Source organism: Hylobates moloch, unplaced genomic scaffold, assembly GCF_009828535.3.
Source record: "Hylobates moloch isolate HMO894 unplaced genomic scaffold, HMol_V3 SCAFFOLD_14, whole genome shotgun sequence".
Lineage (NCBI taxonomy): Eukaryota > Metazoa > Chordata > Mammalia > Primates > Hylobatidae > Hylobates > Hylobates moloch.
In genome coordinates this window covers 4,143,371-4,171,216 of record NW_026652289.1, presented here as the reverse complement: position 1 = coordinate 4,171,216, position 27,846 = coordinate 4,143,371, and the positions used below count along the sequence as shown (strand labels likewise).

The 27,846-nt window shown below is 49.8% G+C and overlaps 1 protein-coding gene across 4 annotated transcripts in view; it reads left to right on the top strand.

The window, feature by feature from the left end:
- The first annotated feature begins 19,482 nt into the window (after window positions 1–19,482).
- Window positions 19,483–27,846, top strand: part of ABCG1 (ATP binding cassette subfamily G member 1) — a 72,463-nt gene continuing 64,099 nt past the window's right edge. For 2 of the 4 annotated variants that reach the window (XM_032174111.2, XM_032174109.2), the window contains exons 1-2: window positions 19,483–19,654; window positions 26,020–26,263. In XM_032174111.2, coding sequence (XP_032030002.1) covers window positions 19,613–19,654; window positions 26,020–26,263 — 286 coding nt within the window. In that variant the 5' untranslated portion in view covers window positions 19,483–19,612. Of the gene's footprint in view, window positions 19,655–20,232; window positions 20,397–26,019; window positions 26,264–27,846 lie in introns of those variants that run through there. The other 2 variants (XM_032174110.2, XM_032174108.2) reach the window with 1 other exon arrangement.

Sequence of the window (27,846 nt, the reverse complement as noted above, 5' to 3'; positions counted from 1 at the left end):
AAGACAAAACCTTTGTTATCAGGGCACATTTGTACACAGGGCCCCCAGTCTGACTTTTAAAGAGCGCAGCCAGGAGCCAGGAAGGCTGAAACGGAATCCCACTGTTAGTCCCTGGCCGCCTCTGGCTCTGCTCTGCTGGAAGGGCCCTGTCCACTGCCCTGAGCAGCTCAGGACCTCATGGGTTCCAGGTAGCAGGTGAGCTTTCTGTGGCCCATACACCAGGTGTTCCATGCCACCTTGTGCAACCCACGCCACTCAGCTCCGCTTTCCATCCCCAGACCCCTTGCCATCAGCTGGAGACCTGAAGGTAGGGAACAGCTGTCCACATCCAGCGGTGACCGTGGGAGGTTCACAGCACACTGAGGAGGCGCATTCATCGAGACCCCGAGCTGTCCGACTTACTGCCTTCGAAACCCTCTGGACCCTGGGGAGGCACTGACTGGGTTTGCTTTTCTGTCCTCTCGGCTCCCATGATGCACAAATGGCCTTTTGGTTTTCCTGCGGCCACTGGGACTGCCCCAGCCATGTGGGCAGCACCTGGACTGTCTTGGTGAGCAGATTTGAGATTTGGTCAACAACAGTCTGTGATTTATAACAAATGGCAGCCTACTACACACATATGCCTTTCAACCCCAGCTACGTGAGATATTTTTATGTGGTTTTTCCGTTTTCCACATCCTGCAATTATTTAATAGGTGTTGTAGCTGTAGGATTCTGCCGCTGACAGTTGGGAACCTCTTAGGAGCCCTCTTCCCGTGTTGGGGAGCAAAATGCTCTGCCCCAACATGACTTTCTATGTTAGTTTTGATGGCGCTATTTCATTTTCTGTCCCAGCTCATGCTTACCTGGCCTGCTGTGGACAGGCCTCATCCTAGCAGCTGCTTCTCTGTAGAAGACACACAATAAACATCCCACTGCCAACAGCAGCGTACATCCCAGAACTCATCGGCCACCGGAGCCCAAGACGTTTGTTAACATGACAAGGCCAACAGCAGTGCAGAAAGTGAAGATCTTTGAGGACGCAGGTGCGGCCGGTCTGCACGCGCCTCAAGCCCTCCCAGGCTTACAAATGAAATCATGAAGGAGCCCAGTTCTCTCCCAGTCTAAGCTCCCGGGAGGGGGGTTCTCACTAGGGGCTATATCTAAAATGGGTTATTGTTCTTGCAGACAAATTCGCCCGCACCGTCCAGTAAAACAGAGGGGCATACATTCCAGGCATGCCTTCACACGTCACTGTGGTTCGTAGCCACACTCGCTCACTAAATCACAATGCCTGGGTAGGTTCTCCAAAGATCCGAGTATGGAAGGGCAGCGCAGCTGGCCTCAGGGCAAAGCAGTGAAGCCACTGGGCCCTGTGTTCGCTGTCTTTGGACCTGGCTGTCCCCTTCTTCCCTCACTTACCCACCCTCTCCCCACACCTATTGTACAGAAACCACCATGTGCGACAATTAGTGACCTGCCTTCCCTGTTCCCACACCACCCCCTCTGCCTCCTTGCAATCAAATCCAATTCCCCTGGCTTCCTTCTTTGTGTTCCTATTCCCAAACCTTTCTCTCTCTTTTTTTTTTTAACACCTTTCCAGTTTCTCTTTTTGGAAGTGGGCCAGAGTCAGCGATCAGGGCAGCTCTTTCTGTGAATTGAAAAGGACAGGGGCGTCAAGCCGGTGCAGATTTGCTAGACTTCCCGCAGGGTCCTTTATCAAACCTCTCCTTATTTTTATTAAGAAGAAACATCCCCCACATCGCAAGCTCTCCCTTTCCGAGCTTCAGCCTGCTCTGCCCACCGAAGGCATTTGCAGTTACCCTGCTCTCTCCTGGGCTTTCTCCCTGGCTCCTGCCCAGAATATTCTAGAATACAGACTCCAGGAGGACTAGAAAAAACAACTCAGTGGTTTGAAAAAGACTGCTTTGGAGAATGACATCTTTTTAATGCTAAAAACGCTAATTGTCATTATCTTCATTATTCTTTATTCATCAAGTTCTTTACATGAAAAGGACCATGTTTGCTCCAGGACTTGTACCTGACACCACCTCACCCCCCATTAGACAGCTTCCTCCACTGCTGCCAGAATGGCTTTAAATGGCAGAACACAGTTCCACAACACGCAGCACAGCTTGAATGCAAATGCCCCTGAGAGGAGCAAGGGCCAAACAGCTGGTCTCAGATGCCAAGAGCAGGCTCTGAAAGGTAAGGAGAGGATGACCGAGCTCAAGGACACCAAAGATGCAGAGGGATGGTGACCAGAGGAGGTCCCCGCAGGAGGCTCGGGGGGGCCCTCAGAGACACAGCCCCTGCCCTTCCCAGCACGGCCCAGGGTGCTCCAGCAGGGTGAAGCCCCGCAGGCCAGACGCTCCCTTGCCTGTCATCATCCCAGCCAGCCACCACACCACAGTCTCCACGCCACAGTCTCCACACCACAGTCTCCTCGCTGTTTTGTGGTTCTTCTCAGACCTGTTGAGCTTTCAGCAGAGCAAGAAAATAGTCTGCAGCGTATTTTTCAAAGAGTGAATCATTTCTTATCCTGTGGTTCATCAGGAAAAAACAAAGCAAAACCCTCATCCTCATGTCCTCGTGGCCTGAGCTCATACACAAATCCTGCCTGCGGTGACCTCAGACTGCACCAGCAGGTGAGGCCGGCAGTGAGGGCAGCCTGACGGGCTTAGACCAACAGACCAGGTTAGGAAAGCAGATGGCCACTTGCAGCAGGGGAGCAAAGCCCCTGAGGTATGTGTGCAAGGGGACTGGCAAAGCGTTGTGAAAGAGAAGGAGGACACTGACCATCAGCGTCGCCACCTCCAGTGGCTCAGGACTGACCCGAGGCATGGCTCTCAACTCTGGTCACCCTCTGGAGTCCACTGTTCCTGGATCCCACACCCCAAGCTCCTGCCTTATGGGTCGGGGTGACAGTCACACCCCAGGTGATTCTACAGGGAAGCTTGGCTTCAGAACTGTGATGGCATCACACTCAGTCACTGTGCAAGAGGCAGGGAGGCCTGGCCAGTGTGGGTGGGGCTGGAGGGTTAGGTGTTCATGACAGGGAAGGAGTTGGCACGCTCTGCCAGGGCTGACATTACGATGATACCATTTTCAAGAAGGAATACAGAAGTGCTGTGGGCACTTAGACCCAAGGACCTGGTTCAAAATGTACAGCCTTGGCCGGGGGCAGTGGCTCATGCCTGTAATCCCAGCACTTTGGGAGGCTGAGGCAGGCAGATCATGAGGTCAGGAGATCGAGACCGTCCTGGTTAACACAGTGAAATCCTGTCTGTACTAAAAATACAAAAAATTAGCTGGGCGTGGTGGCAGGCATCTGTAGTCCCAGCTACTGGGGAGGCTGAGGCAGAAGAATTGCTTGAACCCAGGAGGCGGAGGTTGCAGTGAGCGGAGATCACACCACTGCACTCCAGCCTGGGCGAGACAGCGACACTCCATCTCAAAAAAAAAAATAAATAACAAAATGTGCAGTCTCAGACCTATTGAGCCAGAATGTGGCCAGTGCGTTGGGCAAGCTCTGGGTGATTCGTGCACACATTCAGTTTCAGGCATTCTCTGCCTGGGAGGCAGACTTGAATCACCTGGGAAGATGCCCAGTCTCACCCCATCAGAATCTCTGAGGGATCCCAGGCTGTGGGAGGAGGGGCATGGAGTTAGATAATCGGGAAAGGGCTGGGGGGAGGGATTCCGGGAGCTGGAGACCCCCTGGGCCAGGTCCCTGCAGGGGGACAGGAGGTGGATTTGAGAAGAAGGACACCACATACCCGGGGCTGGAGAGACACGTGCCATCATCCCGGTGCCTAAGGCAATGGAGCAAAGGGAAGGAAGGACATCCCTCCGCTCCCCACGTCTGTGATGCTGTGGCTGGGCTCGCAGGTGCTGGGAATGCCCCGTCATCACACTCGGCTGCCACACAGGAAAGGACAGTGGCTTGAACAGAGAACAGAGACCCTCAGTGTTTGACCCTCCATCTCTCAAGAGTCAATCAAGCACCCTAAAGCGAGTTAATGTGGCTGGAGGCGCTGGTCATCTCCGGGCAGCCCCACACTCAGGCCTTTCCCACCCGAGGCGCTCGTTAGAGGTGCTGGCACCCTCAGCTGCCCCGGCTGGAGAAGCCACAGGAGCCAGCCAAGGGCAGGCGCTGCAGGAGCATGGGTGGACCACACAGATGATGGGCTTCACGGAGAGGCCTGCAGACAATGCCAGCAGCTAAGGGAGCCGCACTGATCTCGGGCTACAGGAAAGGTGCTGTCTCAGAAGTGGATCCTGCTCTCCTCTGAGGGGCTCAGGCCCCTCAGGAGAGCTGGGGGTGGGGGAGTCACAACTTCTTATGGGGGGAGCTGAGAAATCCAAGTGTACCCAGAGGTAGGTGGCCAGAGAGCAGTGGCTGAAGGGCGTGTCCTGCCGGATGTGGATGGGCTGATTCAAGAAAACGAAAACAATTTTTATGTATAGACGAGATTTGCCCAAGACAGGTTCCCAAGTCATTTGTGGAAAAGGAAAGACACCCCCGACTGTCAGTCACAGGCCGGTGACCTCACCACAGTTTGGGTGATTGGATTGCTGTTATTATAGATGGGTTGCAACATTCAGCTCCTGGCCTGGTTCCTGGAAATGGCATGCTGGGGACTCTAAGAAATGATGCACACGTGGGAAGACAAAGCTGACCCCAGCAGCAGGCTGTGGGTGAGAGGCAGCACAGCTGTGGGAGGCCAGCCTCACCTCCTCCCCTCTGGAAACGGCTGTGTGTTCAGGGGCCATGCTCCAGAGGAGGAAGTGAGCAGCCAAAGACTGGAAAGTAATGCTTGTAAACATGCTAAAAAACAGAGGAAAAGATGGACATGAGGGGTGCAAAGAGAGAGCAGCCCAGTGGAGAACTGGAATCTGCAAAAGTCACCAATGAACATTCCAGAAGCACAAATAAATATTTGACATGAGGGTATTGCAGATGGCTTTAACAGCAGGCTGCATTTAGCAGAACACAAGATTAATATGCTTCAAGACGGATCAATAGAAAATATCCAAAGCAGATCATGGAGAGAAAAAAATGGTAAAAACAGAACATTATGGTGATATAGTGAATGCCAACACAGGTGTGACCAGAGTCCTAGAGAAAGGAGGAGAGTGGGGAGGGAGAGGGAGGGAGAGAGACAGGGGGATGCAAGATTTGAAGAAATAACAGATAAATGTTTTCTAAATCTTATGAAAGACAGCAACCCACAGAGTCAAGAAATTAGATCCAAGCCAGATGAATAAGTTTTTAAAGGATTACACTCAGGCACAACATAGTCAAACTATCTCTAAACAAATCTATCAACTGTTATCATTAATAAATCATCTTAGAAAATTCACCAAAATGTGAAAATTAAACAGTACTCTCTTAAATAAACAATAGTTCAAAGAAGAAATCACAAAGGAAATTGGAAAATACTTTAAAATGAATGAAAATAAATAGAAACACCACATACCAAAAGGTCCGGGACGCAGCAAAAGCAGCACTGAGAGGCAAATCTGTGGCTGCCAATGCCTGTATTTAAAGAAAAATCTGAGATAAATAACCTAAACTTCCTCCTGAGAACCTAGAAAAAGGACAGCAAGCTAAACCCAAAGCAAGCAGAAAGAAGGAAATAAAGATTAGAGCAGAAACAAGTGATCTTAGCAAGGTTACAGGTTATAAAGTCAATATACAAAGGTTGATACTATTTTTTATAGACTAACACCAAACATTTAGACAGCAAGACTAAAATATATCATTTACAATAAAATAAAAAATATTAAATACTTAAGAATAAATATAACTCAAGATGAACAAGAGCTCAACCCTGAAAACTTTAAAAAACTGCAGAGAGCTGGGCCTGGTGGCTCATGCCTGTAATACTGGCACTTTGGGAGGCCAAGGCGGGCAGATCACTTGAGCTCAGAAGTTTGAGACCAGCTTGGACAACATGGCAAAACCCGGTCTCTACTGAAAGTACAAAAAATTAGCCGGGTGTGGTGGTGCACGTCTGTAGTCCCAGCTACTTGGGAGGCTGAGGTGGGAGGATCACCTGAGCCCAGGAGGTTGATTCAAGCACCAACATGCATGAATCATAAAAACATATGAATGAAAGAAAGCAGACACAAAGTAGTAATACTATATTCCAATTATATAAAGATCAAGAATAAACAAAGCTAACCTATGGTAATTGAAGCCAGAATAATGTTTACCTGCAGAGATAGTAATTGGTTAGGAAATGGAAGAGGAACATTTTTACACAATGCAGATGGTCTATATCAGGATCTGGATGGTGAATATACAGGTGTATAGACATGTAATATTCATCAGACTTTACAGAAAGATTTGTGCACTTTACTTAAAAAGAAAGTAAGTCCTTACAGGAAGGAAAAAAAGGGCAGCTTCTGGAGCCACACTCACCTGTTTTGACTCTGGAATTGGGTACTTTCTTGCTGTGACCTTGGGAAGTAAAATAATCTGTGCCTTACTTCCCCATCGTGAATAATAACAGTGTCTGGCTCATGGAGCTGTGATGGGGATTAAGTGAGTTAATGGATGGAGTTCTCAGCACAGAGCAGCTAATACAGCCTCCATCCCATCCGTCCTTGTTACCAGGTTTCTGCTAAGCTCCCTTCCAGGGCTGAGATTTCAGAGGCTTCACCAGCTCACTTTCCCCCACTTTGCTGCAATAATCATTGGCTAGAGGTATTGCGATATGATGTCATTGAAGTTAATCTAGACGAAAATTTGATTTACCTAAAACTATTACACTGTAGACCCGGAGGAATTTCAGTTTTTGCCATAATTGTTTTCAATGTGTGTTATAAAAAATAAATTCCACTATGTTCACGAATGTAAAACTTATAATCTGACCAAAAGTGAGAGATGGGTAGATTTTCCCACTTGGGTCCCTCTGTGGACAGGTACTAGGTGCTGTTTTATGCCCAGTGACTTGGGAGGAAACAGAACTGCCCTTTAGTAACCCCGCTCACTTCCTGTTTTCTGCAGTAACAATTACATTAGGCAATATTATTACACATGGAATTGCATTATGCTGATTTTAAAACAATCCTCCCTGTAGCATTACACAGACATTGAATCATCATTTGTAGTCTGGGGGGGTTTACATGCCTGCAGTGGTGAAAACTGAAATTTTATCCCACTTAAGGGAGTTTCTTCTTCCCTTTATTAATTGCAAAATAAATATATGTCACCTCAGAGGGCAGCAGCTGGACTACCTATGTTTGTGGGTAAGTCACTGACAAAATGCTTTCTAGTAAGAAAATATTCTTAAATATAAACGTATGGAATAAGTGTAATTAACTAGATGTAGATTAAGAAAAACGTAAGCCACGTCTCCTAGTTCAGGCAGCAGTCATTTCTGACTTAAACTGTGGTGTAAAGTATCTGTGACCTACACCAGTCAGACACCAAATATTGGTGAGCTGCCTGGATTTGGGAGATGCAGTGAGAATGAGTCAGAGCCCAGGACATGAGGGGGAGAAAGGGGGACCCTGAGGACTTGGGGTCCGGTGTGAGGATCCTGCACTCGGTTTCTGTGATGGTGGGTGCAGAGGAGTCACAAGTTCAGGTGGGCCTGCTGCAGGGCTGCCCACGGCCCCTGGTGAGCATGTGCAGCCAGCTGGGCCATGGGGGTGAGGCCGGCTCGGTGGCTTGGATTGCCTACTGCTCTGCACATTTGGGTATCCATGGGCAGAAAAAAAGAAGCTGGACTTAAATTTTCTTACACAAAAGTTAACTCAAAATGCATCATAGATGTAGAATATTTGAGAATTTTGCGAGTTCTTCAGGCATCATGAATCCTAATTCTTTGTTGAAGATGAGATTTGCAAATATTTTCTCCTGGTCTGTTATCAACACTTTTCGTCTTAACAGGGTCTTTCTCAGAGTCAACACTTTTCATTTCGATGTAGTCCCATTTATCAATTTTTCATTTTATGGATCATGCTTTTGGAACTCTTTGGCTCCGTATCCTAAAGATTTCCTCCTAATATTTTTTCCCTGAAAGGTTATTTCACATCTATGATGCATTTTGAGTTAACTTTTATATAAGAAAATTTAAGTACAGGTTCTTTTTTTCTGCCTGTGGATACCCAAATGTGTCGTCAGCGCTTGCTGGAAAAGCCGTCCTTCCTCCACTGATTTGCTTTGTATCTCTGAGTGGGTGTGATTCTGGGTTTTCTATTCTGTTCCATTGGTCTTTGTGTCTGTCCTTTTGCCAATAGCAAACAGTCTGGATTATTGTAGCTATAAAATAAGTCTTGACATCAGGTAAACTGATTTCTCCTCCTTTATTCTTCATTTTCAAAATCATTTTAACTATTCTAACTCCTTGGCCTTTCTTTAAATTTTAGACTACTCTTGTTTATATATACAGAAAATTTTGCTGGGATTTTAATAGCAATTGCATTAAACATACATATTTTGGTGATCATTGATATCTTTACTACGTTGTCTTCCAATCTATAAACAGTATTTCTCTCCTTTTTTCTTTAGTTCTTTTTTTACTTCTCTTATCAGGATTTTGTAGGTTTTAGCATACAAGTCCTGTACCTGTTTTGTTACATTTACACCTAAGTATTGAATTTTGTTTGAGCAGTTGTGATCTGCCCTCCTCGTGTCATGTTTTCAGCTTCTTCAACTCAACATCTGGGATATATGATGCGAAACAAAAATCCAGGGACCTCACCACAGTGTGGCTCTTTGGGTCCCAAGAACCCTGGATGGTTTGCCTTCCTTTCCCCATCTTCTAGAGTCTCTTTATGTTTGCTTTGTGTAATATCCAAGGTTTTGAATTGTGCTTAGAGGGAGGGGTAGGGAAAAATGTGTCTATTCCATCTTCCCACAAGCCTGTCCTATGACTTTGAACAGACTGAACTTGTGCTCCTTGTAGAAATCTGCCCATTTGGAATAGATTTGCCCTCTTCACCCAGTAAATACTTGATAGCAGTGAACATGTGGAAAAGATACTTAGCCAGGTGCCAGGAGACCTGGATCCTTGTCTGGGCTTTATGGCCCTAAGCAGCTTACAAACCTCATGGAGCCTCCATTTTCTTATTTTCATGTAGCAGGATAATTTACTGAGATAATTTATGATGTTAATTTTCCCTGCTCTAGCAATTTTACCCTCCCTTTAAAAAGTAGTCATGTCTTTTTTTCTTTTTTAAAATGAGTTGTTTTTCTCCTAAAGCCTTTAGGGAGTTCCAGGCATGCAGAAGATAATCTCTCTAATCAAACTTTTGCTTTTGAAAGCTTAGGCTCCACAAGATGAGTGCCCCAGACCCTCCTGGAGGGGAGGAATGCAGAGCTGGCGTTCTGGGGGAGGGAGGCAGGAGGGTCAGGAGAAAGGTCTCAGAGCCTGGAAAGGGGAGCTGTGGAGTCTGCAGGCACCAGGAGAGCTCAGAGGTCTCAGGGAGGCAAGAGGACTAATGCTCAGGTGATCAGGGGGCTGAGTCCACTGAACACTTGAGCTGTGGCCTTTGGAGCCATGGAGAGTTGATCTGGGCCTGACCTCGGCTTGGCGTGGAGGAGCTGCCTCTGAGGGACCAGGCACAGATCATCTGACTGATAGAAACAGCAAAATGTGGGCTGCGTGGTGCCTGGTGTGAAAGTGTAAAACCCATGAGGGTCCAGCGATGGCACCTGCCCTCCTACCCCACAGGGCATTCTGAGGCAAAATGCAATCATGCACATTACAACATTTTCAAAAGCATCTGAGGTTGTCCAAACATAACTCATGGTTTTTGTGAAGCACCTACTCCAGCTAGGATCCATGCTGGGAATGCTGTTGGGGCAAAGCAATATTAGTGAGATGCTGGAATTTATCATCTCTTTGGAGAGATAATGCATATACTGGGTGAAGAAAAAGCTAAGGGTTAGAGGGTCAATCTAGAAACTCCTTGTAAGGATTTTCTCATAGAGTGGCTTTGGGCCTCTGACTTTTAACTTCCTTGTCAAACTGATGATCATAATCAAGACTTTTTAGCTGCAAGTGACTGAAATCTAATTCATACTAGTTCAAGGTCAGAAGGGAGAGTAGAGGATCCCGTAACAAGGAATAATAATAATGAGCAGCAGCATTTGTAAGATGCACACTATGTGCCGGCCATGGCTTTCAAATGCTGACACCTCTAATCCTTGAAACAGTCTTCCGAGGCGAACAGGATCGATCATCAGCCCACTTAATAGCTGAGGTCACAGGGGCACTGAGAAGAACGAGTTTGTTTAAAGAGCTGCCATCTGGCTCTGGGGCCCAGCACTTATCAAAAGTTAAAAATGGCTGCCCAGCCACTTGGGAAGGGCCAACGATGGACAATGGGCATGAACTCGGGAGGGCAGGATGTAGGGGCTCCAGCGATGAAAGGGCTGATGAAAGGGCTTTGTCACTTCCTCCATCTCCGGCTCCACTTCCCTGGGGGTGTTTACTTAATTCCTAGCCAAACACTCTCCTTACATCAATGCCAAAAGGGAATAGGGAAAGAAACCCTCTCCCTCTTAGGGTCCAGGAAGTCCCTGTGAGAATTCTGATGGCCCTGCTGGGTTGTGTGTCTCTTCCAGAACATCAGTAGTGGCCAGAGGGATGGAATGTTCTAGGTGGCTCCAGGTGGGGGTTGAGTTCTACGGTTGACCATACGGAGTCAGGAGTGGGAGGTTCCTTGGAGGAAACGTGGGGTACACAGTGGTTCCAGTTACTTCCTAGCAGGGATCTGTTATGGGTGTGATGGGAAGCTTTTAATTATTTGTGGGAAGGAGGCCTCCAGTAATTTTCCGGTGTCTGTCTCTGAGACCGCTGTCCTAATCTTCAACTTTGCAGGTCATCCTGTGGCCAGATGTTATTTACTCTTTCTTCGTTTGAAGAAATGGTTTCCTAGATCTTTCCCTGCCACTCTTGATTCCATGCTAATGGAAGAAAACAAAAGGAATCTGTCTGTAATACTTAACTTGTCTTGTCAACTTAATCTATGAAATATCTACTTGCAGTTTTTCCCCTGAAACCATCTCTCATCATCTGTCTTGCCACCGTAGCTTCCAGGCATCTGCCGCCCCCTCCCCTCCACCCTGCACCTCCCTCGCCTCCTTGACTTCCCTCATCTCATGGCCCCTCCTTTGCACTGACCTCCCACAGGCTGTGTGCGCTTGGTGAAGAAGGGGTCCTCTCTATAGCTGGGCTGGCTCACATGGAGGAAGCGAAGGAGCGTATCTGGATGCTGGAGACAGGATACCATTGAAGTCAAGAGCGCCAGCAAAATAGGAAACAAACAGTGGAGATTAAGCATTCTCATTTCTTTTCTTTTTTTTTTTTTTGAGACCAAGTCTCCCTCTGTCACCCAGGCTAGAGTGCAGTGGCGCGATCTCAGCTCACTGCAACCTCCTCCTCTCGGATTCATGCCATTCTCCTGCCTCAGCCTCTGGAGTAGCTGGGACTACAGGCATGCGCCACCACATCTAGCTAATTTTTGTGTTTTTAGTAGAGACAGGGTTTCACCGTGTTGGCCAGGATGGTCTCAACCTCTTGACCTCCTGATCCGCCCGCCTCGGGCTCCCAAAGTGCTGGCATTACAGGCGTGAGCCACTGCACCTGGCCTCAGCATTCCCATTTCTTTCAAATGAACCAACACACAGAGTTGCTATTTGGTATATCCAACCAGCCTTCTGCTGCTGCTCTCCCTGATGACACGGTCTCTGTGTCTGACCCACTTTCCCAGGCTTCCACTTGAAGGGCTAAGACATGGTTTTCTTCCGCACCTGTTCTTCCTCCTTTCTCCACTCACCTTTCCCTTCCTCCTTCCTTCCTCTCTCTCTGTCTCTACCTCTCTTCTTTCCTTCCTTTCTTTCTCCCTGCTATGATCCAAATGTTGGTATCCTCCCCAAATTCATATGTTAGAACCTAATACCCATTGTGACAGCATTAAGAGATGTGATCCTGGGCCTGGCCTGGTGGCTCACGCCCATAATCCCAGCACTTTGGGAGGCCGAGGCGGGTGGATCACCTGAGGTCAGGAGATCAAGACCAGCCTGGCCAGCATGGCGAAACCCCATCTCTACTGAAAATACAAAAAAAAAAAAATTAGCCGGGCACGGTGGCATGCGCCTGTAATTCCAGCTACACAGGAGGCTGAGGCAGGAGAATTGTTGGAACCTGGGGGGCAGAGGCTGCAGTGGGCCGAGATTGTGCCACTGCACTCCAGCCTGGGTGACAGAGCAAGACTCTGTCTTAAAAAACAAAACAAAACAAAACAAAACAAAAAAAACAAAACAAAAACAAAAAAAGAGATGCAGTCCTTGGGAAGTGATTAGGCCATGAGCAATGGGATTGACGAACTTATTAAATGGTTTGAAACAGGTTGAAAGGAGCCCCTTTCCTTTCTACCATGGGAGGGCACAGAAGGCACACCTATGAGGAACAGGCCTCCAGACACTGCATTTTCTGGCACCTTGAATTTGGACTTCCCAGCCTCTAGAACTGTGAACAATAAATTTCTGTTGTTTTTAAGTTACCTAGTCTAAGGTATTTTGCTATAGGAGTCCAAATGGACTGAGACAGAAATTGGTACCAAGAAGCAGAGTGTTGCAGAAACAAAGACCTGCAGATGTGGAAGAGGCTCTGGAACTGGGTAATGGGCAGAGGCTGGAAGAGTTTAGAGGAACAGGCTCAAAAGGCCTGGACTGCCAAGAGTGGACATAAAGGGTGATCCTAGTGAGGGCCGAGAAGAAGAGGACACAGAGCCTCCGAGATTATGTAAGTGGCTGTGATCAGAATGCTGATAGAAGTATGGATGATAAAGGCCACTCTGTTGAGGTGTCAGACAGAAATGAGGAACGTGTTACTGGAAATGGGAGGAAAGGCCATCCTTGTGACAGACGGCAAAGGACTTGGCTGAACTGTGTGTGTCCTCATGTTCTGTGAAAGCCAGAGTGGCAAGGGATGAACTTGAATATTTGGTGGAAGAAACACTCTAAACCATGTCTTGAGGACACTGCTTAGCTTCTCTCCACTGCTTATGGTAAAATGTGAGAAGGCAAGAAATCAATTAAAGACAGAATTTTTTTTTTTTTTTTTTTCAGAAGGACTCTTGCTCTGTTGCCCAGGCTGGAGTGCAGTGGCACAATCTCGGCTCACTGCAAGCTCTTCCTCCCAGGTTCATGCCATTCTCCTGCCTCAGCCTCCCACGTAGCTAGGACTACAGGTGTCTGCCACCATGCCCGGCTAATTTTTTGTATTTTTAGTAGAGATGGGGTTTCACCATGTTAGCCAGGATGGTCTCGATTTCCTGACCTCATGATCCGCCCACCTTGACCTCCCAAAGTGCTGGGATTACAGGCATGAGCCACCGCGCCCAGCCTAAAGACAGAATTTATAGTCAAAAGGGAGGCAGAACTTGCAGAATATTCTCAGCCTGACCATACTGTAAAGAATAAAAAAGCATGTTTGGGAGATTGAGGGTGTAGCCAAACTAGTGTTTCAGGCAGAGATTAGCATGGACAGGCAGAAGCCAGGTGCTGTGCAAGAAGACAGTGACGGCATAACCCTGAAGGCGTTTCAGAGGTTATTGGTGCTGCCCTCCCATCACAGGCCCAGGGTGCTGAGGTCTGGGGGACAGAACTGTGCCCACAGAGGTGCCTGGAGTGCTTCAGCACCTGCTGCAGTGTGTCTCCCTCAGAGGGCACAATCAATAAACCTTGGGCGTCTGTGCAGGGCCATCTCCATGGGTGTGTAGAGGGTAGGAGCTATGGAGGCATGGCTAACTCCATCTGGATTTCAGAGGACGCTTTGGAGAGACTTGGGGTCCAGGCAGAGAACTGCCACAGGGGCAGAACCACTGCAGAGAGCCCCCACCAGGACAATGCCCAGTGGAGGTGTGGGGGCAGGGCCACCTGAAGACCTCAGACTAGCAGAGCCACTGACGTGCACCTCCAGCCTGAGAGAGCCACAGGCAGGAGACTCCAGCCCATGAGAGCTGCAGTGTGGGCTGTGCCCAGCAAACCCATGTAGGAGGTGCCACCCAGAGCCCTGGGGGCCTAAGTCCCTCCTTAGAGTGTTCAGAAGGTGGGACCATGGAGTCAAAGAAGATATAATCCTTTTTGCCCTGTTGGGGTTTGGACTTACTTGAGACCTGTTATCCCTTTCTTCTTTCCTATTTTTCTCTTTTTGGATGGAAATGTCTGTCCTGTGCCTGCCCCATCCTTGCATTTTGGAAGCACATAACTTGTTTGACTTCACAAGTTCACCGCTGACGGAATTTGCCCCAAGAGGACATTTACCCTGAGTCCCACTCACATCTGATTTAAATGATGTGGAGCTGGGACTCTGGGCTTTAGACTTTTTATTTGGTGCCGGGAACAATTTAAGACTTGGGCACTATTGAGATGGAATGAACATATTTGGCATGTGAGAAGACTGAATTTTGGAGGGCCAGGGGTGGAATGCTATGGTCTGAATGTTGGGACTCCCCCTAAATTTATTTGTTGGGACTTAATGCTCAGTGTGATCAATACTCTGATAGTACTAAGAGGTATGGCCTTTGGAAGGTGATTAGTTCACGAAGGCTTTGCCTCATGAATAGGGTGGAGCTCTCATAAGACAGGTTGGAGGGCCCGTCTCTTCCTCTTCCATCATGAGAGGACACAGAGGTGCCATCTATGAGGAACAGGCCCTCACCTGACACCAGAGATGCTGGAGCTTTGACCTTGGACTTCCCAGCTTCCAGTGCTATGAACAATACATTTCTGTAGTTTACAGATTTCCCAGTCTAAGATATTTGTTACAGCAGCCAGAATAGACTAAGACACATGTACACTCTCTCCCTCCCTTGGTCAGAGAAGCCAACAGGGCCGGGGTCAGGCTGACCAGAAGGGAGATCTCCAGGCCCAGCCCAAGGCAAGCTCGCCACAGGGATGCGTCTCAAGCATGGGCACCTGCTGTGTTGTCCCGGCCTGGGATGCCAAGGGCACGGTGTTCATGCCTGTTTCTCCCTCCCTCACATCACTCACCACTGTCGGACAGGACAGCCACAAGCCCTCTTTCCTACTCACACTTGGGGCAGCATCTTCTGTTCTTAACTGGCTGGGAACTTTTATCTTCAGATAAAAGCAGACAAACATCTCTCTGCAGCCTCCTCCCCATTCTCCTACCCAATTTCCAGAATTTGGGGAAAAAAAATCCCATAAACTGTCATACTTCATATTGCCGTCAGGCAGCAGTGGGCATGGCGCAGAGAGGAGCTGGGCAAAGGGGCAGAGGGACAGCTTTCTTTGTTTTTTCATTTTCCTCCATGAAATGGGGAGGTGTCAAGTGAGCGAGATGTCCCCGGCCACACAGTGAAGCACAAGGCAGCCGAAGACACAGCAGGCAGGTCAGGTCTGTGTGCACATTGGCAGGCTGGGTGCAGACGGGCCTCGGCCCCTGTGGAGAAGCAGAGGGATCTGCAGGGGAACCAGGGATTCAGAGACCTGTTGTTGGGGTCCTGTAGAAGATGGGGCAATTCAAGTCACCAAGCCAGTCTCACCCCAATGGCCCGGCTGGTTGCAGAAACTCACCAGGGACAAAGGGTCACCCCACCGCAGGCTCACCTGGACATGTGACTCCCCTGCACCCACCCTCACAAGCACCAAGTGCAGGATCCTCACGCCAGAGGCCAAGTCCTTGGGGTGCCCCTTTCTCCCCTTCACGTTCAGCCTTAGCAGCTGGAAGTCCACAGAAATAAATCAGACACTCCTAAAATGTGACACCATAGGGGAGGCCAGATGGAATAAGAGTTCTCTTCCCACAGACCTAGACTTCCATTGACTCCACTCGAAGTCGACCGGGTGATGCTTTTGGCTGCAAGTCAAGGCCAACATGGGCTGTGCTAATAGATGCAGACCCTCTAGAGGGAAGGAGCACATCACCCTGGCCTATTCTGTCCTGATCACACTAAATAGGTGTTCATTGGTGGCCCTGAATTTCATGAGGGACACTAGGAACTGGCACCCATCCCGAGAAGGGGAAAGTGGGACAAAAGGGCATCTTCTAGGAAGCCACACTGGGGGCATCTGGTCCAGAGAACAAGGGTCTGGAAAGAATGTTGGTGCCATCATTGGCTGGCCAGGGCCTACTCTGGGGAGTGACTCCATGTTGCTGTGGTGTGCAGAGCAGTCAGGGTGACAGGGAGTCCGATCAGACACAGGTTCAGTTTGCTAATGGTGACAACACTTAATAATGGAGTGGGTTGCCAGTTGAGGTAGTGATATAGTTTGGCTATGTCCCCATCCAAATCTCATCTTGAATTGTAGCTCCCATAATTCCCACATGTTGAAGGAAGGACCTGGTCAGAGATCACTGAATCATAGGGGCAGGTCTTTCCCCTGCTATTCTCATGATAGTGAATAAGTCTCATGAGATCTGATGGCTTTATAAAGGGGAGTTTCCCTGCACAAGCGCTCTCTCTTGTCTGCCGCCATGTGAGACATACCTTTCACCTTCCGCCATGATCATGAGACTTCCCCAGCCACATGGAACTGTGAGTCCGTTAAATCTCTTTCCTTTGTAAATTGCCCAGTCTCAGGTATGTCTTTATCAGCAGTGTGAAAATGGACTAATACAGACAGGAAGCAGCTCCCCACTGGAAATTATCAGGCCCAGTAGGGCTCGCCTGTCAGCAATGCCTTAGCAGAAATTTCTGTTGGGGTTGAGACTAAGCTTGTCCTGTCGAGAGCTCCCCTTGCCTGGTTGATCCTCAGGGTTCTACTTAGAATGCCTTGAAAGGTCTTGGCTGGGCATCCATGCCCAGTCTTTCTGCAGGGTCCCATTGGGGTTAACCTTCTCATTTCATCCCATGTGAACCAGGCCAGGCCCATCAGGGTTTGGCAACCCCCTGATGCAGTGGTTGCTGCCAGGTGGCAGGAGCAAGCCTGCAGCTGCTGGGGGGCCATGCGGAGACAGCCTGCCAGAGGGGAAACCACCTGGGGAGGCCAGAGCCGTGGAGACAGCAAGAGACCCGGGGCTGAGGACAGAGTCGTGTACAGGTCTTTGGTCCCAGCAGTCCTGAAACCAGTGCACTCCGAACCTTTCTGTACTTAGCTTAAGCCAGTTGGAGTTTCTGTCCTTTACAACCAAGAGCCTTGATAGGAACAGCACAGATCTGTGCTACGCTACTGTTGGCTGCTTCCCCGATTGGGCGCTGGAGGGGAGCACAGCAGGGACTAGAGTGGGATGCTTGCTCGGCGCCGGGCATGGTAGAAAGTGCTTGCCATGCCTTATTTCCCACGTCGTGGGGATTTTGACCCCACTGTACAGATGGATAAGTGAGGACCCTTTCACTTATCCTGCAACAGAAAATCCAGCAGCCAAAGCCAACAAGGGCCCGGCATAGCGTCTTCCCTCTCTGGCTTCATCCTCATGCTCCACACACCATCCCCCTGGCCATTCCCAGCAGCCCAGTAAGCACTGCCTCACACTTCCAGTTCCGGACCAGCCATGACGGCCAGGCTGGATGGGGGCCATCCACCGGCTGAAGCCAACTGCCTATTCTCGAGCTGAAGGCTGATCAATCCCGCATAAATCTTGGGGCAGAGAACTGGGGGGAGGTAGAAGAGGGGGAATGTCTAGAAGGAAATTCTGGGCACATTCCTGGAAGTGAGGAGGATGGATATTGGACTGAAATTACGTCGCTGCAGACACCCTCACTTGCCCTGGCCACATGGACCATTCCTCCCCAGCTGTGTTCTGTGCCTCCTCTCCTGCTGCAGGGCCTGTGTGTTCCTGGAGCAAGGTGGGTCCCAGAGCTGGGCACCAGTCCCCGTCTCCAGCCATCAGGCACTTTTCCTCTCTGTGTTTTGGAGTAAACGCTCCCTAGGTTTGTGGATCTGAATCCTCTTCCCAACACACTCAAGCTTTGCTGGCTTCCCTGCGGTGTATGTTTAAGGCACCACAGGGCCTCCGAGGCCTGGCACCTGGGTAGTGGCACCTGGTAAACACAGCAGTCAGATTTCTTCATCTCAGCCAAGTGTAAAATCAAGGTAATGGATCTACTCTTTTTTTTTTTTTTTTCAAGACAGAGACTCGCTCTGTCGCCCAGGCTGGAGTGCAGTGGCGCGATCTCGGCTCACTGCAAGCTCTACCTCCCGGGTTCACGCCATTCTCCTGCCTCAGCCTCCCGAGTAGCTGGGACTACAGGCGCCCGCCACCACGCCTGGCTAATTTTTTTGTATTTTTAGTAGAGACGGGGTTTCATCATGTTAGCCAGGATGGTCTCGATCTCCTGACCTCCCAAAGTGCTGGGATTACAGGCGTGAGCCACTGCGCCTGGCTGGATGACTCTTGAGACAACACCATTCAGACATAGGCAAGGCCTCCCACCTAAACTCGTAACTGTGTCTCCTTTCTCTCCTTCGATTTGAGCGGCAGAATTTGGTTACAGTCATTTGACCTGTGGGTGTGAAGTCCACCTGCCTGGCACAAAAACCTGTGCCTCCTTTCTAGGTGAGGAGAAAGACAAGAGACCTGGCTCATCTGAGGTGTGGTTGGGAGGGGGGACCCAGGTGTGCTGGAAATGAAAAGAAATGCATTCCTGTTTTTCCTCCCAACATGCAAACAACTGAACAAAAGCATTAGGGCCTGAGACTGGGAGTTAAGAATTCCTTGTCACCATGGATACCAGGAAATGGCCCCACTTACATATAATAAGGGCTTTAGAGATGCTGGACCATCCGATATTCCAGCCTGGGGCCACATGGGAGGGTGCCCTGGTGTTATTCCTTATACAGTTTCATGAACACGGCTATGGCCAGGTTCTGAACCCGGCTCTGGAAACACCTTTGTCTGCAGAAAATGAGGCTTTTCTTTTTTTGTTCGGGGATGAGTAGAGGGCAGAGGCCTGGGCATCTTCACTCAGCACCCCTTTGTAACCCAGCACTTAGCACCATGGCTGACGCACAGCAATGTTACATGTGTGAGTGCACACGCTGCCTCACTGCCAGGGGTCACCCCACACCGGTGCTGTGGGGGGTGTTGGAGTGGTTATCTCTTCATTAGTCCTCAAGCTCCTACCTGGCAGAGAGCTGCCCAACACCGTCGGGGTGGGGAGCGGGGAAGGGAAGAAGCAGCAGCAAGAAGGACGCCCCCTGGCCCTCACTCTCCCTCCCTGGACGCCCCCTCTTCGGCCCCATCACACAGCCGCTTGAGGCTTGGAGGCAGTGGATTTCCGAGCCTGGGAACCCCGGCGTCTGTCGGGTGTCCCCGCAGCCTCACCCGTGCTGGCCCAGCCCCCGCGAGTTCGGTACCCGGGGTTTCCGGGGTGGCAGGGGGTTCCCATGGCGCCTGCGAGGCCTCTGCTCGGGCCGCTCCCGGAACCTGCGCTTCAGGGGGCCTGGTCCGCCGCCCCCAGCAGGAGCAAAACAAGAGCACGCGCACCTGCCGGCCCGCCAGCCCCCTTGGTGCCGGCCAATCGCGCGCGCGGGGCGGGGCGGGGACGGGCGCGCTGGAACCAGAGCCCGAGCCGGATCCCAGCCGGAGCCCGAGCGCAGCCCGCACCTCGCGCAGCGGCCAAGCCGGGAACTAGCGCAGCCTCGGCCCCGCAGCTCAAACCTCGTCCCCGCCGCCGCCGCCGCCGCCGCCCCCGGGGCATGGCCTGTCTGATGGCCGCTTTCTCGGTCGGCACCGCCATGGTGAGTGAGCGCATCCTTCGTCCGCCGGGAACGGTTTTATTTTCAAGGAGAGCAGGAAACACACAAAGACTTGCAAGCTCGACCTGACACCCCCTCCCTGGAGCGTGTCCTCTGGGCGCTGACCCAGGGCACCCTAGAGAGGCGCCCCGCTCCGATCGCTGCCCCCACCCCTCCGTCCGGGCCACCTAGAGCCTCGGGATGCCCCTTGCACCGGCCGAGAGTACGGACTAGGTGGAGGGGCCGGGAGTGGGGCGGGGACAGCGAGCAGCCCTACAAGTTGGACCGATGGCCTTGACCTGATGGCTTCTGGGCGGGGGGCGTGGGGCGCTGGGGACCCGGAGCGCCCTGGGGAGTGGGGAGGGGCCGCAGCTTGGGCCGGAGGGAAGAGGGGACTTGAAGAGGGGCAGCCCCGCTCGCGCGGCTGTGGGCTTGGGGACCAGGGACTTCTCGCGCCATCCCCAGGAACGCCAGGCAAGGTCTGGGGGAACAAAAGAGGAAGCTGCCCCCAGAGAGCCGGAGCCTGCGACTGCACTCCCGGGGACAGCCTCTCCCAGACCCACTCGGGGAGGGGGCGGCGAAGGCCCGGGGAGACCCGCGAGGGGCAAGCCCGGATTCCTGCCGGCCGCCTTTCTGCGCGCGCCGGAGAGAGAGACGCGGTGGGGACGGGATGCGCATCTCACTTCCCGGAGCTCCGGAGAGGGATGGCGGGGTGTCGGCGAGTTCACTGCTGGACACAGTTCCTGTAAGTGCTGTTCCCAGGGGTGGTCAGGAATCTCCCTTTCTGGTTTTCTGGCATTAGGAACAAACAACAAACCAATCATCAGGCCCCCAGCCACCCACCTCACCTTATCCTAGGGCCCTTCATGTCTACGCCCAGCACACCAACATCGTATAGGTAGCTAAAGTACAAACGGAAAGTCTTCCGTATTCCACGCCGTGTATCTGTGTAGTTACTACCCTGATATTACTTCCCCGAGCTGTAAGCCCACAGTGCATGGCACGCTCCGGGGCTCACCCCGCCCCTCCCCTGTATTTCATTTTTAGCATCCTGTATTTGAAGTCAGCAGAGCTCAGCAGGATTTGACCGACAGTTACCTCTTGCCTTGAGCTCAAGAGGGGGGGGAAAAAAAAAACGTAGCCAGGTTTCTGCGCATGCTCCGCTGTGACAACTGCATCCTATGATTCCAAACAGGTTACTGTAGAACATAAGGAGCCTCGCCAGCTCATTATATAATGATTTTGTGTAAACGATAGAATGGGGCCGCAGACATGGCCAGGCGGTGGGTGGAGGAGGGGAGAGCCCCGGGCGGAAGACCCGCAGTCTGACTCCCCCTCTCTGGGAGGCCCTGCCTTCCCTGTGTGGCTTCTACGTGGAAGAGGCAGTGAACAAAACGGAAAAGCCGTTTCCCTCCCGGTGACCCTTGCTTTTCTCTGGTTGAATTTTTGGGTAACACTTGGAAATTCTGCCTTTTGCACTTGTTCATCTATTAGGATTCCTAAATGAGGTTGACCATGGAAAATTAAGGAGGCTACTGATGTTAGTTGCAGGTAGAGAAAGTTATAGATCTTGTATTAGATGCTAGTTAACTCTTGAATTCCTTTCAGAGCTGCAAAGGTGGCTTGGTGTGGGTTTTCCTATAATGGACATGTGAAAAAATAATGCATCCGATGTTTTAAGGTACAGATTTTTAATACCAAGATTTTAAGAAAATGTTATATTATGATTTGATACAGCCCCCAGAGCTCAACTGTCTTGTTATCACGTGGAGACAGTAATGGCTGGACTCATTGTTTTGGAGAACATTATTTTATTTCGAAAATTATTTTCCTCTCTGAAAACTTGGTACTTTAAAAACAGTTTGAACATTTCTATTCATGCGCAGCCGTCCCACCCTGAAAGCACTAGTCTGATGGTAGAAGCTAAGCAGAGTTAGGCCCCGGCTAGTCCTTGAATGAGAGACTACCTGGGAATTCTGGGGGCTGTAGGGTTAAAAGAAAAATAAATTAAAAATAAAATAAATTCTGGCCAAGTCGTAAACAAAGAGCCCTTCAGGCATACCCAGGATCTTAAGCTTTGCTTTTCCTTCACCTCCCTGCCCTGGGGTCCATCCTGGTGTGGACCCTCTGAGCTGTGAGTCAAAGGAGGTACTTGGGGGTGAGCCAGGCACTTGGGGGAACATGCTGGAGCCCCTGAGTTCGGTGGGCATGCAAGGGGTGGCAAATGTTTCCGGTGGGAGGGTGGTATTTGGAGGTGTTCTGGGATTCCGAGTGACCCCTCAAGTGCGATCTGGTCTCTGGCTCAGTTCGGGGTGTGATGCCTTGGTTATTTTCTTCTGGGCAGTCGCCTTGAGGGCTCTTGGTCAGTGCATTTTCCTCTTATGTGCTTAGGGTGCTTAGGTGGGTACCAAGGCTGGCAGCAGTGAACCAAAGAGAGAAGACAGCTGCATGCTAACTGTGCTGCTGACTGGCTCCTCTTCCTGTTTCCTGACTTCCTCCTAATGCTGGGAGAAAAAGTTTCTGTCTCTGTGTTCCTGGTGGAAATGGAGTGAATGCGGCTCACCATGGCCTGTGGGTGGCTTACTGACTGCCAGAGACCCTCCCCAGCTAAATAGGCATCGCTATCTGCCCAGGATTCAAACTGCAATCACAGGCCACTCTGCTCAGCGGCCAGGAAAATATTCCCATGAACAGCAGCCAGGAACAATCCAAACAGGGTCTCTTTGGCATTCCACATCTATGAATGAACTTACTATGACTTACAATGTATTGTGCAGCACAAATCGTATGTGGCCCGGTGCGGGGGTGGGGGAAGGTCAAAGACAATGCTTCAGTAGGATAGGGAAAGGAAGAGTGAAAGGAAAAAATGAAGAGAGAAGATGCATGTGTTTTAATTTTAATGAGCTCAGGAGGCTAAGGAGAAACTCGCTGTAACCTACATTGCCGGCAGCTCTCATCGGAGGATGTGTTTCCAGAGAGCTGGTCTATTTCGGATTGACAGGCCACTGCCTCGCATCACACGGTTTTCATGGTCTTATTAATTGGGTGAGGCTGTTAGACGCTGTGGAGGAAAGGTGGTCAACTGTATGCATTGCTTTGCTGTTGGTTTATTTGGGGGTGGGGCTGTATGATTTCCTTGGTGTGGATTTTCCTATAATGGACAAGCGCTGAAAGACGCCGAAACACCCACAACTCACCCGTGGAAGGCTAGGCAATAGTCAAGGGCCGTTACAGAGGCCTGTGGTCTCAGACCTAGAAGCCTCTCAGAGCACGGCCCCAGCCTGTCCACGCCCTAATCACGGGGTCTTAAGCAAGTCAGACAATGTCTCTGTGCTTCCGATACCTCCTCCGAACTGGAGATGTTCATCCCACCTCCCAGCGCCCCATCCCTGTTAGAGTTGTGGAGGTAATAAGAGGCATAAACTATATAGGCTAGAGTTTAATAGGCACATGGTAATTGCTGGATCAATAAACACTATTGTTTATAATCACTTACCTAGCATGCACGAACCATTACTATTTAATACTTTACATCGCAAGTGCTTGATTCTGGCTTCTCTCTCTTTCTTACTCCCAAATCAGTTTAGTCACCCAGTTTTATCCTCCTGGCCTGTCCCCTTGCCTTCAGCCCCATTACCACCAGCGGATCCAGGCCACCATCACCCCACCTGGCTCACAGCAGGAGACTCTTCTGCAGTTCTGGTCCTGTTATTCCCTCGGGTCTCCCCAAAGATCTCTAGATAAAATGCAAAACCCTTAACCAAGTTGGCAAGCCCTTCCCCATGGGGACCTTGCTTGTCCCTCTAGTCTCATCTTATTCTAAAGCCCCCTACTCTCCTGCTACCCTACCAGCCCAAATCCACACTCCAGCCCCCGCATTTCTTACAGGTCTCTGAACACTTCACTGTCTCGTGCTGGTGGGACTTTGTCTATGCTGTTCCCTAGCAGAGGCCACCAGGAGCCAGCGCCCCTCCATCTCACCGTGCTAAACTCAGCTAAGATTCTATTTCTGCAGAAAGACTTTGTCCTGCGTCTCCCCATTTCAGGGTCTGTGTTGCATTAGATATCCCTTCTGAGTTACCCATAGTATGCTCTCCGCCTGGCTCTTGGCTTGACCTGTTGTAATTAGTTGGTCTTCCTCAAAATGAAAGCAGCAGATCATAGGCACACATGGGGAAAATGCACTCACCAAGAGTCCTCAAGGCGACTGCCCAGAGGAAAATAACCACGGCATCAAGAAGCACAACTGAGCTTCTCAACAATCTAGAGGCACTTATGCTTTCCGCCTGGCTCTTGCCTTAAGCTATTGTAATTACTTGCCTGTTTTCTTGCCTGGGGCCAGATCTTGAACTTGAGCTCACCAGGTCAGGGGCCATGTCTGTCTGTCTGATTGCTGACCCCAGGGCTTTATCTGGTGCTCAGTTTGTCCAGGGAATGAGTGAGTGAGAGAGTGAGTGAGTGAGCAGATAGTGAGTCTAGCAGAGAAAGTCAGGCTCTCATGATAATGTAGAGGGGTGGTGTGGTGGCCATTCACCCTGTATTAGTGTGGGCTTCAGCCACAAGAAAGAAGCACCTGTCCCTGGGCTTCAGCAGGGCCCCACACCTGCAATGGGTGCCTGGGGAGAGGGTGCAGATGTTGCGTGGCAGCTGGCCTCCTGGGGTGGAGGTGGAGAGGACCCACAATGGGAGAGGAGTTGCTCGAGCCCCCTAGGCCTTACCCTCAACTGCACACACAGCCATCGGGGGTCGCGTGGCAGATCCCACGTCTGCCAGCAGGATTGGGTAGAACCCAGCACATTCTGTGTCTTTACTTGTGTGGCAAGGTGGGGATGGAAATGGACACAGGGAACCAGGCCTAGAGCACACTGTCTTGTAGCACAGCTTTGTTGACATCCCCCCTCCAAAGCCCAGATTTGGTGCTTTTGGGGCTCTTTTGGAATCAAAGTGAGCTCTAAACACCTGGGGCAGCAGCATGGGACCCCAGAGGGCAGGCTGAGGGGCATGGCGCAGCAGCTCCTCCAAGAGGCCCTGCCACAGGGGCATTGGGACCAGCTGGGAGGAGGCTTTGGGGTCGCTCCCTTGGAGTCTGCATCTTATCATCACACCAGACCCCTAAGGAATGCGGATCCCTTGTCAGACACACATACACCCTCCCAGCTCTGCTCAGGAATGCGGGAACCCACTTACGCTGGCATCCAAGACACACCTCATGCCCAGGACCAGCAGACCAAGCTCAGCTTTGTCAGAGTTTCACTCGGCACCTTTAGTTTTAGCCACACAATATTATAGCCCAGGAGCTAAGTTTTGATTTCGTGAAGGACTTCAGAGGTAGAATATGCCCAGGAGGAGTGTGTGTGTGCTTTTGGCACTGTGAGATGTTCTCTCTCGATTTGGAAGACAGCAAGAAAAAGCACAGCAATTTGCTCCCCCAGGCTTCTTCTGTGTTTTGAAGGTACCTGAAGCTTATTGATTTGCTCACGGTTGCCAGGCCATTAAAAAAGGATATTTCTTTCTTTGCATAGATACTTCTGGGTTCTTGGCAATCGGTTACAGTTCGTTTGACTCCCAATGGAAGCTTTAAAAGCCACTGGTAGCTACAAAAGATTAGGTATTCTCATGATGCCGTGAAGTGAATACCTATCTTTTTTTTTTTTTTATGACTTAAATTCTGGGATAACTTCTGCCACTCATTTGATTGTGAGACCTGGAACATGATCCTTAAATTGTCTATGTCTCAGTTTCCTTGTTTGTCTAACATATTAAAAAATGTTAACCATTCCAACTTTTCAGCACTATTATTAAGAGGTAGCAAGAGAGTAGAATTGCAAGTGATTTGGAAATTTTAAATGCAAAATACAAAGGCCAATCCCCACAAAACTCAGCAGCTCAGGTGATGTCATTGCTCCTGAGACATTTTTATGAGATTACGTGAGAAAGGCACCAAACTGCTCAGTGTAAATATAAGTTTCTCGGTTTTTTATTTCTTAGGCGCCTGGTGTGTCTTTATTGAGGTTTTTAAAATGAGGGGACTGTAAATAGATCAATGCCTATGGTGGCCAGTGTTTTCTTCTTTGAGGCAAGTGATGATTCATGGATTACAGTTTTATGATTAGATTTGATGATTCCAAAGTAAGACTTGTAGATCAGCGTGACACTTTACCTTAAGCATTTTTTAATAGAAGAAAATGTGACGGAGTTGACAAATTCCTCTAGGTAGGCACGTTTCTCCTAGGGCCAAAGGCACTCCTGCAGTGGAGGAAGTGTTGCTATTAATAACCAATGACCCTGAGCCTCATGGTGAATCTCTTCATGTTCTTTTTCTCGATGCAGCTTATAACAGGTCTTGTTGCTTCCTCTGGTTTTTCTAGAATGCCAGCAGTTACTCCGCAGAGATGACGGAGCCCAAGTCGGTGTGTGTCTCGGTGGATGAGGTCGTGTCCAGCAACATGGAAGCCGCTGAGACGGACCTGCTGAATGGGCATCTGAAAAAAGTAGATAATAACCTCACGGAAGCCCAGCGCTTCTCCTCCTTGCCTCGGAGGGCAGCTGTGAACATTGAATTCAGGGACCTTTCCTACTCGGTTCCTGAAGGACCCTGGTGGAGGAAGAAAGGTAGGGAGGGCGGCTGCTTTGTGTATCAAGCTGGGAGGAGCCTCTGAAGGAGGCAACAGGTTGTTTGGGCAAAATCGGGGTCTGGAGGTGGAGAGGCTGAGCTTCTCTTCCCAGTGCCGTCACTGCTGCGGTCAATTTATTGTATTGCTTTCTGCCTGAATTTTCCTCACCTATAAAATGAACAGGTTGGATTTGGTGATCTCAAAGTTCATGGTTGCTCTGAAATTCTGCGATGTCATTATGGAGAATTTCACAAAGATTGATGGGTGTCAAAGTGTGCCTGTTTCTGGCATGTGCTCAAAGAGTCCTCTTTTGTGGATGCTGTTCATGTCCATCTTTCAAGATGGAACTGTTTTTCAACCGCCCAGAGCAAAATGGGAGACAGGTGCCCCCTCCCAAGCGTGAAGTGTTATAAAGTGGCCAGTGACCTAGACTGACCTCTCCAGAGACCTATCTTGAAAGGATTCTTTTGTGGGTGATCGTGGTAGGCTAGAAAGAAAACTAAACTGTTGAAATGAGCTGTATACATAAAAATAGAAAAAACAGAGAGGACAGAGCTTAGGAGGTGTCTGGAACACCACACTATGCAGGAGTTTGCCACCAGCTTGTTGCATGTTACAGGGAATTGATGAGTGGTAGTTTGAGTTTTCTCAGCAACCTTCCCTAGCTCTAGAGTTTCACAGTTTGCGGAGTTAATGCCGCCTTGGGTTGGTGTGATTTTTTTCCAGCCTGATCTGTTTCTTCTTGTGGAATTTATCATTCATCTCCTTCTGCTCCAAGCACTCATTGTCTGCTCCTAAGTGGATCAGACAGGTGGGTTGGGGGAGCTGATAGGCAGAGGACTTGTCAGACTTCATCAAGAAACCGTGGTCCCTAGTTTCTACTGAATCATGGAAAGCAACTTGAAAATCTGGGAGGACTTTGGAACAATACAAATGACTCAGGTACCCCTGGAATATGCTAATATTTTAGGACTTTGAACTTAAAACTGGATTCAGCCCTTCTTTCATTTTGAAGAAGACCAACCAAGACTCACATTTTAAATTTTCAGCTGTCTTTCTTCTTTTCCCTATTATCTTCTTTTTGTTTTTCTACCCTCTTGAAGCTAAGTCTTTGAGACCCTTGGCATGGGCTGTCCCGTCTTCACTGTAATCACAATTTTAGAGCTTTGACAGACTGGTCCCTGGGACCTGCAAGCCCAGTTGGTGGCTGGGTAACTGTATGTCTGTGTTTGCACCAGCAGAAACAGGTTCGGTACCTTCTCAACAGACAACTAGATAGCACTGTGATGCGATACTTGCATTTTCGGAACATACCAGCCTGTTCTGTTAAGAAAGCAGCTCTGTGGCAGGCTCAGATGTAGGCCCACTCCTTTGAACATGTTGAAATTTCAACATAGGGTTCTAGAATTCTCCTTCTCAACTTAAAGAAATATTTTATAGAAAAATGTATCAAGAAACCAGGACACCATGTCATGTTTTGGCCTCATTTGTCTATATAGACAAATTATGGCAAAGCAGTGAGCAACATAGAGCGATTCCTGTCCGTCTGTTACATGTGGCCTTGGAAATGTTGTCATGATG